At 41.1% G+C, this 13177-nt stretch overlaps 1 protein-coding gene across 1 annotated transcript; it reads right to left on the bottom strand.

Moving 5' to 3' along the window:
* LOC146650678 (trace amine-associated receptor 13c-like) lies at positions 1-1108 on the bottom strand. The gene is made up of 2 exons (XM_085384563.1): positions 930-1108; positions 1-814 (listed from the first exon to the last, which is right to left on the bottom strand). The coding sequence occupies exons 1-2, from the start codon at positions 1106-1108 to the stop codon at positions 1-3; spliced, it is 993 nt and encodes a 330-aa protein (XP_085240689.1).
* Between the last annotated feature and the right edge of the window lie 12069 nt (positions 1109-13177).

Raw genomic sequence — 13177 nt, 5'->3', positions numbered from 1 at the left:
TTAAAACATGTTTGCTTCACTAGTGTCATGCTTAAAAATCTGCAGAGTGATAATAAGTTTAACAGCATTTCTAAACCAAGAGTAAAAAAGGGCATACATCAGTGGGTTTAGACACGAGTTAATGTAAAACACAATGATCAGAAAAAATGTAGATGAGTCATTGATCACATTTACTTCAATAAGAGAGTAACAGTAAAACGGAAGGTAACATGCGAGAAACACAACTACAAGAACTCCAAGGTTCCTGGCTGCTTTCAGTTCAGATTTGTTTGCTTGATTGCTTGAACGCTGAAGTGTGACAGCTGTAACATGAGAGCGCATGGAACGAGCTTGAGACACAGCCACCACAAACACTCTCATATAAAGAACTATGATAACAGATACTGGAAAAATAAAAGATAACACAAGATCAATAAACCTTGCAATATCATTAATGACAAACACACACTCTCCATAACAGGAATTATACCTGGCCGGCTTAATTAGAACATCCTTTGTTAAAAGACTGCCGTAGAAGGTTGAACAAAACCAACACAAACAAACACAGAGTTTGACTCTTGCCACGGTAATTCTGGTGGGGTAATGAAGAGGGTGACAAATAGCTACATAGCGGTCAACTGAAATGAGAACTATGTTCCAAGTTGAAGCACAGAAAAGACCGGCTGTCAGATAAGTATAAACAGAACACATAAGATCACCAAGTACCCAGCAGGCCGTGTTTCTAATTATTTCTAGTGGCAGCATAAGGAGACCAGTGAGAAAGTCTGAGACAGCCAGAGAAAGGAGGAGGATGTTAGTGGGTGTGTGAAGCTGCCTAAGGAGAGAGAAAAAAAGAATATATTACACATTAATAATGTAAAAATGTCTTCACTAATTCCATTGGTTTTTAAGACTTAAACTACAATTTCAGCTGAGAAGTTAATTTCTGCCTGAAGTAAGAGACTGAGATGATGACGAGAAGGTTTAGAGCAGCAGTGAGCAGAGAGATGCAGCACAGCACAGTGTTCAGCAGCACAGCTTTGGACCAGTGAAATGTTGGCTTCCTGCAGGAGCTGTTGAGGAGTTGTGGAAAACAAAGCTCGGCTTCTTTCTGCATCTCCAAAATCATACAGCTGCAGCTCTCTGATCAGAGCTTCTTGTCACATAGGGGATTTATCTCGCCACACCTCCACACCCCCTTCACCTCTCCTTCTTCTCTTCCCTACCAACAGAACCTCATACACAATCAACAGATTGTGGTTCTGTTTTATTGTGTCCTCCAGCAACGTACTGATCACTTTCAGTCGTCAAGAACTGAATGACAGTGGCCTCAGCCTGAACGCACACTTTACAGCATCCCACCCGAGACTGCAAGATGATCAAGCACTCTGTGGGTTATTTTTGGGCACAGGAAGCAATGCAGATGATAAAAGAAACACTGCAAAATCTCCAGTGTTAAATTGACACTAGAAAGTGTCTATAGTTGTCCACTCTTTTGAGTGTTAAATTAACACTTTTGACAGTATTAGATTTCTAATAGTAACCTAGTCAGTATTAAAGATTAACAATGACTAACATTAGCAGTGTGTTTTTTCTAACACTGAAATGTTACCAGCATTTTTAGTTATTTTCCAGTGATAGAAAATCAGCACTACTCAGTGTTAGTCATTGTTAATCTTTAACACTGACTAGGTTACTGTTAGAAATCTAACACTGTCAAAAGCATTAATTTAACACTCAGGAGAGTGGACACATAGACACTTTCTAGTGTCAATTTAACACTGGAGATTTTGCAGTGTGGGCTGCAACCAACTCTCTCTTATCCATGTGCATATGCTGACCATCAACATAAACCTGACCAGCAACGGGCTTTAAAGAAGCTTTACTGAAGCCTTTGACAAAGCAAGGGCAGCTGTCGAGCAGGACCACTATGACAGTGTGATTGAGGTTCAGGGCTTTAGCAGCAAGGACCTGTTTAGTGAGGAGTTGTAATACTGTAGTGGCAAAGATGAACAGCTGGAGGCAAGAGACGAGGCAGGATGCTATGGTGTGGAGTCCAGAGCAGTTGTTGGGGGAGGATGAAGTGTGAAATCAGGTTCATTCGCCTGGGATTCTTGAAGGCTACTGATCTAATCCACCCATTCACAGCCTCACTGTGGTCCAGATACATGTCAGTAAGAATCTCATGGAAATAAAGAATTATTTCTCAAAGAGCTTATACTCCTCTTCCAGGCTGACATCGTTATGTGGTTGTGGGGCGGTTGTCACCACTCATCTTGAGGAGTTTGCCCCCTCACATATACTAATGTGCCACAAACATGACTTTAATATCACCAATCATTCCCATTTTATTACGGTGTATCCATATAAATGGCCCACCCTGTACTATGACCACAGAATATGTAGATGAATGTGGCGGTCTGTGGCGTGGGGAGGCAGACACACCTGAGTGGCATGAGTAAACATGCCACACCTGTACTAAAAGAATGAACTAGGTCCTCACTGTTGTTGTTATTAGCGTCTGTGGCTGTGAGCTGCAAAGCTGCAACCAGTGTGTAAACAGTAACAATAAGAAATAAAGTTTGTGAAAAGCGTAAAAGTGGGTGTGATTCCTGTCACAATGAATTACTGTCTACATATTCTACAACAAATGCAGTATCTGTAAAGTGACAATTAGTTTCAAAGCTTTTATGAAAAAAAGGATAGAACAAGGCATAGATCACTGGGTTTAAACAGGAGTTTGAAAAGAACAGACTGATCACAATGAGCGCTGTGATGTTTACAGAGATTTTATTTTGAAAGGTCGAATGTTAGGCGGAAGGAGAGGATAGAAAAGAGGGACAATGAAAAACGGTAGATGAACAAGTTAGCGCTGCAGACTGTGTTGCCGCTGCAAGCCTGCGAATTAAAGAATGGAACTGAGAAATACTGAAGGTGTCATCATTAATGTTTGAGGCATGCAAACATTACAGGAGCTACTGAGCTAAAGTCCTCCCTTATAAGAGAGACACAGTAATATGGGCAGAAACACAGTAGAAACACAACTACAAGAACTCCAAGTGTCCTGGCTGCTTTCAACTCTGATTTGTTTGCTTGATTCAGAGAACACTGAATTGTGACAGCTGTAACCTGAGAGCGCATGGCATGAGCCTGAGACACAGCCACCACAAATACTCTCATATACAGAACTATGATGACAGTAATTGGAAATATAAAGGATAAAACAAGGTCAATAGTCCTTGCAATATCATTAATGACACACTCTCCATAACAGGAATTATACCTGCCTGGTTCAATCAGGTAGTCTTTTGCATAAAGACTAATGCTGGAAATAGCATAAAACCAACACAGACAAACACTGAGTTTAACTTTTGCCACAGTAATTCTGGTGGAGTAATGTAAAGGGTCACAAATAGCCACATAGCGACTGATATTAGAACTATGTTCCCTATTGAAGCACACGTAATGTTGCCAGTCAGATACCAATAAAGAAAACAATTAAAATCACCAAGTATCCAGCAGGTGGTGCTTTTTAAAATTCGTAACGGCATCAACAGGAGACCCACGAGAAAGTCTGAAACAGCCAGTGAGAGGAGGAGTATGTTGCTGGGTGTGCGAAGCTGCCTGCAGGGTAACAGAAAAAATAAATAATACACATTAAAAATGTTACATTGTTTTTAGTGAAAATTCCATTAGTAGAAATGATTTATTAGTAAGGCATGATTCAATTCTTGTTTAAAATACACAGAATGTGCCAAACTAACTTAACTCATCACTAAATTAAATTACAGTCTAAAGATAAACCTCACCTTTCAGCTGAGGTTTATCTATGCCCAAGGTGGGGCAGCGAAATGATAGTGATAAGATAGTTGAGATTATGTCATATGTTAATTATGTCAAAATGTATTTAGTGAAATTGTTTCCTTATTAAGACACGGTGAACCTTACACAACTTAACAGTCATGGTTGAGCCAAAGACATTTATTAGTTTCACTTAATGTATTCTTTGCTAATTCCAATGATGCAAATCTCACTTTTCATATATCTAAACCTTAATCTAAGTTAATTTAAAAGTTGGTCTCTGCCTGAAGTGGGAGACTGAGATGATGGCCAGAAGGTTTAGAGCAGCAGTGATAGAGCAGCAGTGATCAGAGAGATGCATGACATCACAATATACAGCAGCATAGTTGTGGAATAGTGAAGTGTTGGCTTTCTGCAGGAATCGTTGAGGAGTTGTGGAAAACAGAGCTCTAGTCCTTCGTGTATCTCCATCATCAGGCTGCTGCATCTCATCAAAGCTTTTCCTCACAGAGCTCATTTATCTATTTTGTCCTTCACCCACCAGTCCCATCCCTCCTCTTTCTAATGACACAACCTTTGGAGCTTTCTTTTTTTCAAACTCGCTCTCTCCCACAGTCAACTTATAAACCTTTATTTTTCTGGACTCAATGTTGAACATTTCTATACAAGCAGACACTTGGGTCATAATTGTTAACCATCTTCATCTTTTTTTTAACAGTACTAAAATGGGATGACTATTTTATTTTCAACTTATGTCTGCAGATGATACTACAGGCAACTTGAGCAGACAAGCCTCATCTTCCTATTGAAATCTGAACCAGGATAACCAAAGGGGATCACTCAGTATCCAGGAAATCACAGAACTGTGTTACGGAATAAATATATATTCTTAGTGCTTATTTTCTATTTATATTGTTTTATAGAGGCCAGTGTAGAAAAAACGCCACTTTGAGTTAGAATGTGTGCTAAAGGTCACAGAGTACTGTGTAAGACAGGAAACTGCAGAAGACGCTTTGTGCAGGCCTGCAGAGTACAGGAAGTGAAACTAGAGTGCAGCGCAGCAGTTGTTTTGATCAAAACCATGTGTGACGTATGACTGATTATGTTATGCTCATTTGGCTTGTAATGCTTCAGATCTGCTCAGGATTTAGCCTGTGCACATCTACTTTTCCAGAAATGTAGACTAAAGAGGATTTTTGAGCTTTGACCACACTGAGTCGGGTTTTTTCTTGGTCAGTAAAAGAATATAAAGGAACTGGATTTGATCATTGGTGCCGTGAACCCGGATTCTTTGACGGCTGAGAGGACCAATTTGGCCATGAGGCAAACAGAGGACAGGTCCAAATTTAAAGTTAAGCACCACCTGTTAAAAAAGCAAAGTGTGCTTATTGGATGAATTCTAAATTATCTGTTCGCCGAGTTGATGATCTTCACAGTTAAATTGGCTCAGTTGTAGTAAAATTAAGCTAAATTACAAAATTTGTTCAGTGGATTTCTGGTGAAATATCCGTGGTGATTTTGGGAAATTTGTGATAATAACAGTAAAGTCTGGGGAAATATCTGATGAAAATGTATTACTGTTAATGTTGGGTTGAATTTTAATGTTCATGTGTTGTGTGCAATGTTAACTGTGTTGTGTCAGCCAAGAGAAAAGAGATTAGAGTTGGTAATTAGGCACTTGTTTAAGGGATTTGAGTTCCCATTTTGGGCAGAAGGCTGGGCCTGGACATCAGTAAACTGGTGGTTAGAGTCCCCAGTGGTGTTTGAAAATTTATTTAAATTGATTTAGGACGGGGAGGGCGATCCCTAGGAGTGCACACAAGTTCAGGGGTGAGAACCCCCTCCTTGCTTCGGACGTGTGGCAAGACCCTGCGGCGTCAGGATTATCTCAGTTGGCCACTGCCAAGACTTGGGACCTTGGTTAACGGCCAGTGGTCAGGGACCACTTTTGGTGCATTGTTTGAGTGAAGAGGCCGGGCCTCGAGCATGACCACCTCAACATAGAGTGGCTGGTAAAGTTTTAGGCGAGAGATGCTGGTAAAGTAAAGCTTCCGGTAAAGCTGCGGGTGGGGGAAACACTTTTAAATTAAAATAAGACTTAGAAATCAGGCCTCTGTCCGGGACAGAAACGGTTTAATTGATTAATTAATTTGGACCTGGGCTCATAGGCTTTTAAAGTTGTCAAAATTGTGTAGGGAAAACTGGTACCAGTACAGGATGATGTAAAGTGTGGTAAGGAAATGGAAATAATGTATCTTGGCATTTGGTGTTATTTTGTTATACGTATAAACGTGTGAATATATAGGAAAGTGTAAAATTGTTCTTTGGATGCATGATCAAAAGTGCATATTGTTTTGAAAGTGTGATAGAAAAAGGGTGTGGCTTGTGTAAGAGAAGATCTGCTAAAGGAGCTGAGTGAATTGTGCCGCAGAGCTGAGCTAAAAGAATTGTTATGTGTGTGGAAAAACTGTTAATTGTGCTGAAGATATCCGCTTGGCATCTTTCTTGGCCTTAAGACAACAATTCTGATGGCTAAAGATCCAAACGGGACACAAAAAAAGAAAAAAAAAATTGTGCTGAAAGAATTCTGATAAACACGTTGAAGACTTTGATGTGAAGGATTTCGTTTGGTTAATGCTTGCAAATGTAAAGACCTGAGTATATATTTGTGTGAAGCTGCTCAATTTGTGTGTGTGTGGCTGAGGGTGCATTCTTAAAATGAGTACATTAAAAATGAGTAGAGTTACAGAGGGTACAGTATATAGAGAGTGAACATAAAACAAGAGTTCGATTAGGTTGCAGAAATTGATGAAATGGAGTGAGGTGAGGAGTGTGTGTGAAAACCGCTGTGTGTGTGTGTGTCTGTGACAGGAAGTGAAATGTTTGCAGGCAGTTTGGAGGAAATTGCCTGATGTGTGTGCAACGTGAGAGAGAGAAAGATGTCTTAAAATCTAGATAGAAGAATTAGACAATGAATGTGTTGATAACTAGGAAAATTATATTAAAGAAATGTCTTAGTGTGTTGATACAGGTGCCCATGGACTTAGCTCAACCTCGTGGATGAGTACAGCGGCAAAATGATAGATTAACTTAATTGGGACGACAAACAGGCCAGGTTTTGGCTCAAAATTTCATAGGTTCACCTCTCATCCTGTCCTTATCCTGAGGAGAAGCTTAAAGGACAGTCAATCTCTTCATGAAGACATACAGAGCAACACTGTGGACTTGAAGAATTAACAGCAGGCAAAAGCAAAAGACAGCACAACTGAGCTAAAACTCTGAAGGGTCCAGCAGCATGTACGAATACCATCATTGATGGAAACATGTGCTCTAATCACCAGCTGGGAAGTGTACCAGTGACATTATTGTGTGAAAGCACTTGATGGGACTGTCTGAGGTTTATGTTTGCCATGCTGGGAGTTAAGCGGCAAAAGAGACTGAAAAGAGGAAGAGAGAATAACAGAGAGAAAGAAACAGCTGATTTGGGCCTGTGTTTGCTGGAGATTTGGGAGGACACACAGGCAACTGTGAGAATAGGGGACGAGGACGGGTGAGAGGTGAAGGCTGGTCTTGTTAAAGTGAGAGCATATGAAAGTTGATGCTGAACTTGTGGAGGTTTAGAAATGTCCAGAGCATCGCCACAGAAAGGTAAATAAATAAATTATAATTTAGTGATGTCCCATAACATATTGTTACACTAGTAAGCAAAACTTTTCTGTGATTAATCTGGCAGATTTTCGGGGTTTTGTTTTAGTAAGAGTTTTTCTATACATGGACATGTCCAGAACTGGGCCCATTATTTTTGTAACAGTGCACTTAGCGAAAACCTGTCAGGTGTCACCCTTATGGTGATGATGTTTTCTGTTTTGATGACTTAGAAAAAAAAGAGCTGATTATTATTTTTTGTTCTAAGCAGGCCTGCAAGATTGAATTAACATTTTTGTGAGAGCAAATATAAGGTGAGCTTTTCCAGATTACAATGGGCTGAGGAGACAGCTACCTATGGGGACCCGATCAGTCCAAAATCATAAACACTTGTTATTCTTTTTAAAATGATGACGTCATCTTCCTGGTGATGGACACTGGAAAAGGTTGCGCGCAGGACTCTATTATCAGTAATATCTCGTGTGAATGCGGGTGAGTGTGTGTGCATGAATGTGTGTGACTGGGCTGTGATGGACTGACGATGGGGACTAAAGTGTTGACTGACTTGACACTGAGACAAAGACTGGACCAACGTTAGGATGAGTAAATGTTGACAAATATTCACAGAAAAGGGTGGATGCTGTTAGGTTTTGTATTGTTGATTGTCATTTATGCTTAGAAATATTTAACCATATATGCTTAGAGGTGTATAATCAATTGTGTAGTGATAGGATGTGTGATCTTTAGCAGGCTACAAAGGCTTGGTGTGCATTCCAGAATGCACACCTACATCCTGGGAGCATGGGAAGAGGTCGTACCTTGTTTTATTGTTTTATGGTAGGATTAACGTAGTTGAGTCTAAGTGCCTTTTACATATAGATGAACTGTTGGATTTTCCAGACCAGCAGGTTAAGGGAAGTTGTTTATGGGGTCACACTCTGACCCCACACACACACACACACACACACACACACACACACACACACACACACACACACACACACACACACACACGCACGCACGGTACTCTTTGTTGGTATGTAGACGTCGTATGTTAATGAACCTATGCATATTCATGTAACCTCAATAAAAGAGCAGTGTTACGGGGGAGCGGACGAGAGCAACTGGGGTCAAGCGAAGGAACGGACTTTTGTCCGGTTCTCTCCCGTGCACGAGAAACATGAAGAACTTTGCCTACTTCGTGTCTTGCTTGCTGTGTAATTATATTGTCTTCAACGTTCCAGCGAATAGGTTCAAGCTACAAACCTATCAGATGCTTTGCTTTGTTTTGTTTTTGCTTTTGGCAGGAGCAGGGGGATAAGAGAGAGAGGGGGAGACTGTAGATTCACATGAGAGTGTGGAACTTCAGATTAATTTTGGGGGGCTGATGTTTGCTTTAAGAAAATTTTTGATATCACTCATGTAACCATTAACCATAGCAGGCCACTGTAGAAGTCAGTTAAATGTTATAGAGGAAAATAGTCAGAACCAAAACAATATTCATGAATTACATAGGGGAAGGATAGATTTGTCACATTCAAAGTACAGTTATGGAATAACAAACACTGGTCCAAGTGACCCAGGTTTTTCCCTTTAAAATAGTAAATTATTAAAAAAGAGAGCACAACCGGTAGGGGCATGCGATCTGTCAGGGTTCCTGGTGTCAGGGTCCTGGGTCTCCTGACCCAGCGTTTTAGTTCATTGTGATTTTTGTATTATTGTACTTGGTGTGAGTTTCTATGGTTTCTAGTTTCGATCCCTTGCCCTTCATGTTTCTCTATGTCCCCTCTGTTCTGTGTAAGTCTGTGTCTGCATGTTTGAGTTCCCCTCTGTGTCTCTCGGTTCTTAGAGTCCTCTGCCTTATGGTTTATGTCTCTGTTTTTCTTAGTTGCTGTCTCCACTGTGTCAAGTTCGCGTCTCTGTGTGATCCTTCCTGTTTTACTTTGTAGGTCCGTGTCTTATGTGAATGTGTCCTGCTTTGCTTGTCTCGTCAGTTCTAATTTCCCCCAGCTGTGCCCTCCTTCTGTGTCTCATTCTCCTCGTTACTTCCCAGTGTATTTAGTCCCTGTGTTTCTCTGAGTCAGTGTTGCGTCGTACCCTCAACAAGCTGTGTGTGTTTTGCCTCCGTGTTGCCAGTGTTTTGTTTCCAGTTCCAGTTCAGTGTTTTGTGCTTCAGTGTTTTAGTCCACCAGCGTTTTTGTTTGTCTTTTGGTGAGTTTAGTAGTAAGAGGTTTTCCAGCATTAAAGCTGCGCTTTAAGTTGAACTTCTGTGTCTGAGTCCTGCATTTTGGATCCACCACTCCTGCTTGCCCGCCTGCCACACAGCCAACCATGACACCTGGGTTGTTGACCCAGTGTTTTCCGTTTTGTCATCTTCAGTTTATTTTCACATCTGTTTTCTGTGGCAGCATACCGCCTGCGTATTGTGTTCCAGTTATTCCCACGTATCATTAGTCAGATTATGTTCAGCTGTGTACTCACCGGTCTTTCATTATCATCCTCACCAGTCTGTGTATTTAAGCCCTCTGTTTCTATTCGTTCACTGTCGTGTCATTGATGTTACGTTGTCCTTCCCGTGTGTTCCCTCAGTTCAGTCAGCCGTTCAGTTGTCTAGCCAGTCAGTGTCCGTTCACCCTCTGTTCACCCACTCCCTATAATAAACCTTCACCTACCTGCCAGTCCTGCGTTTGGGTTCCTTCTTCCTCGCCTCCACACAACGCCTGACACGATCGGACATGGTACAGCAGGAAAACAAGAGCAAAGTAAGAGAAAAAAATAAAAACGGGGTTCTCAAATGTGAAGTTCATGTTAACACACAGGTTTTGTTTCTAGGTAGTTCTGTGGATGTAGGCTCTGGGTGGAGCCAGGAGTTCAAAAGATTTGACATGATAATTAAACTGATTTCATTTTTTAACACAGGTTTGCAGGCCCGGAGCAAATATACTCGAGAGGGGAATCGCTGAGGTGTTCTGAGGAATAATATGACTAACCTTTTTCTTTTAATTTCGTAGATGTGGTGAAGCCTTTTCATTCTGTGTGACACATAAAATGTGTTGGCATCTTAACCTGCTGCTCCAGCATGCAACAGCATAGAGGATGGCAATGGGGTGAACAGACTCACAGAAAATCATAAGCATTGTCCGACAAATTAAAACACCCTCTATGAGCAATTATTTGACGACAACGGGAAGGAAAAACTCCCTTAAAGTGGTATTTAAACAAAAAAGTAACAAAAGGCAAGTGAAGAAGAAACCCTCAGTGCATCATGGGAATCCTCCAGCAGCCTAGTCCTATTGCAGTGAGGGTTCAAGGTCACCTGATTCAGCCCTAAGCTTTCAGCTTTATTAAAAAGGTCGCTTTTAAATGTAATAGAGTGTGTCTGTCTCTCCTATATATTTGTTTAATATCCACATTGAAGGACATATCCTGTTTAAAAATGACTCCAAGACTCCTTACAGAATTATTGAAGGCCAAGGTAATCCCAGAGTAAGTATCTGGTTTGCCACTATTTTCCTCAGATTTTCAAGACCGAGTACAATAAGTTCAGATTTATCTGAATATAGAAACAGAAAATTAGAGGTAACCACGTCTTTATGTCTTCAAGACATTCCTGTACTTTAACCTGGTGTGCTATCTGATTCATGGCTAGATGATGCTAGGGGTCATCTACATAGAACTGAAAATGTACGCTATGACTTTCAAAGATACTGCCTAAGGCAAGCATACATAAGCAGAATGCATAAAGTAAACAGCGTTCATCCTGGCACAGGACTTTGTGGTACTCTGTAATTAATCCTACCGAGTGAAGAAGACTCCCCATTTACATGAACAAATTGGAGTCTATTTGCCGCGTTCTGATATAATTCATATCACTGAATAGCGATGACTAGAAATAGAGAATCGAGACAGAAGCACAAAATGGACCACTTTGGAGAACCTGTCAATTATGGAAAATATGACAAAGTTGCTAGAGCAGTACGGCAAGCCGGTGACAAAATCTAAGGCAATGTGAGACCAGGGCTGACTTAAAACCGTTAAGGGGCGTAAAAAATGCCAAAACATATTTGCATGCATCACCTTCTAAAGAGAGTCACTAAAAGCATTTTAACAAGGAAATTGTCCTTGCGATCAAAGTGCGCTGTGTGGAGCCAGTGCAGCACATGGGAGTGTGCGGTAGGTGGAGCAAATAGCCTGTGAGGTGGGCCGCAGCTGGATCAGGCTCTTCTGGCTGTGCACAGCGCACCAATGTCTTGATTTCCCAGGTAACAGCGCCCACTACACAGGATGCAAGTAAGATATGCACTGGTTTCGATGATTCAGAGGGTTCTTCACAGTTAATTCATTCAGTCCTCCAAAATCTATACAAGGCCTGAGTTTATCATCCTTTTTGCTCAAAAGAAAGAAACTGGTGGCGAGAGGTATGGACCAAGGTAGATTTAACCTGGCTTCCAGTGACTCCTTACTGTACTTTTCCATAGCTGTTTTTTTTTTGGGGGGGGGGGGTCCAATGAGATTGTCGAAGTGGCTTGAAGTGGCCAGTACCAGCTGTGGCTGCCAAGCCTGTAGTGTCTTGTTGCACTAAAAAACTTTTTTGTCATTTGACGTTGTCCTCAAGCTCTCATTATGTCAAGCTTATCTAAGAAGCTAATCTAAGTTTTAGCTAATCTAAGTCTTTTTATCTTGGTTCTAAAATGTAGGTTGTGATTCTTTGTAAAGCTGTTCTGTTTTTGTTTGTATTGTTGTTATTTTATTTTCATTTATTTCCCTTTCCATTCCTGCTGGCACTGGTAGCCAGGCTCTTTGTCATAACTTTATGAACACTGTGTGAAGCAGTTCTTTGTCCACCTCTATATTATACAAATGGTAGACTAAGGACAATAGCCACCTGGCAAAATTGGGATATGCGAAAAGTTGACCCTGAATAGACCTTTTGACCTCTAAATAATCCCCCCGTAGTCCCCCTGTACCGTTAATAACATTGTTTTAGTTTTAGCCTTTATCTAGGCTGAAGTCGTTCAATGTCTTGAGGACTATGCTGCCTGTTCTCAATGGTGGCAAGTTCAGTATTCTATGTGGCAGTGCCACAGCACTCTATCACTCTCCTTCTTGGTAAAATACCCCTACGCCATACACAGCCTGGAGGTGTGTTTGAGGTCACCAAAAGATGCTGTGGTACCCACATTGGTTTAATGTGCCTTCAGTTTTGAATTAATCCCCAACAGTGTATTAGTGTATTTTAATGTTAAGACTAATATCTCATAATTAGCATCATATATTTGTGTTTTGTCTTTTACTGCACACAGTGCATTGTAGAATAGTTTTGAACTCACACGGATACTAACAGAAACAACACTTCCTCACAACTTCCTCACAGGAATGTGGCCTCGATCATAAATCTGCTGTTATAGTATGCACTATAGGGCTTTGGAGTTGACGTCACGCCGCAATGCATTATGGGAGCGCAGCGCCATTTTCGGGGTCTACGAATCAACACAAACACACTGTGTTGGAACGACGACTACAAGAAAGATGCTTAAAAGCAGCTCAAAAAAGAATGAACTGTTTAGAGACCGATTGCGTCCAGAGGCGAAGCAGCGGTACTTGCAGAAAATAGCGTGCATTGGAAATGTGGACCCGTATGAAATACGGCCGTGGAGTAGAAACCCTGAAGACCAACCGCTATTGACGTAGCCTGACCTTGTCTGTGGAGTCAGCGCGTACAAGTCGTCATTCAAACAAAGGTAAGTCAGCT

The sequence above is a fragment of the Rhamphochromis longiceps genome, linkage group LG16 (assembly GCF_057381845.1).
Source record: "Rhamphochromis longiceps isolate RC_006_pf linkage group LG16, R_longiceps_female_GT1.1, whole genome shotgun sequence".
In the NCBI taxonomy this organism is placed as follows: Eukaryota; Metazoa; Chordata; class Actinopteri; order Cichliformes; family Cichlidae; genus Rhamphochromis; species Rhamphochromis longiceps.
Note: the sequence above shows the minus strand (reverse complement) of the source record. Positions and strands in the feature narration are given on the sequence as shown.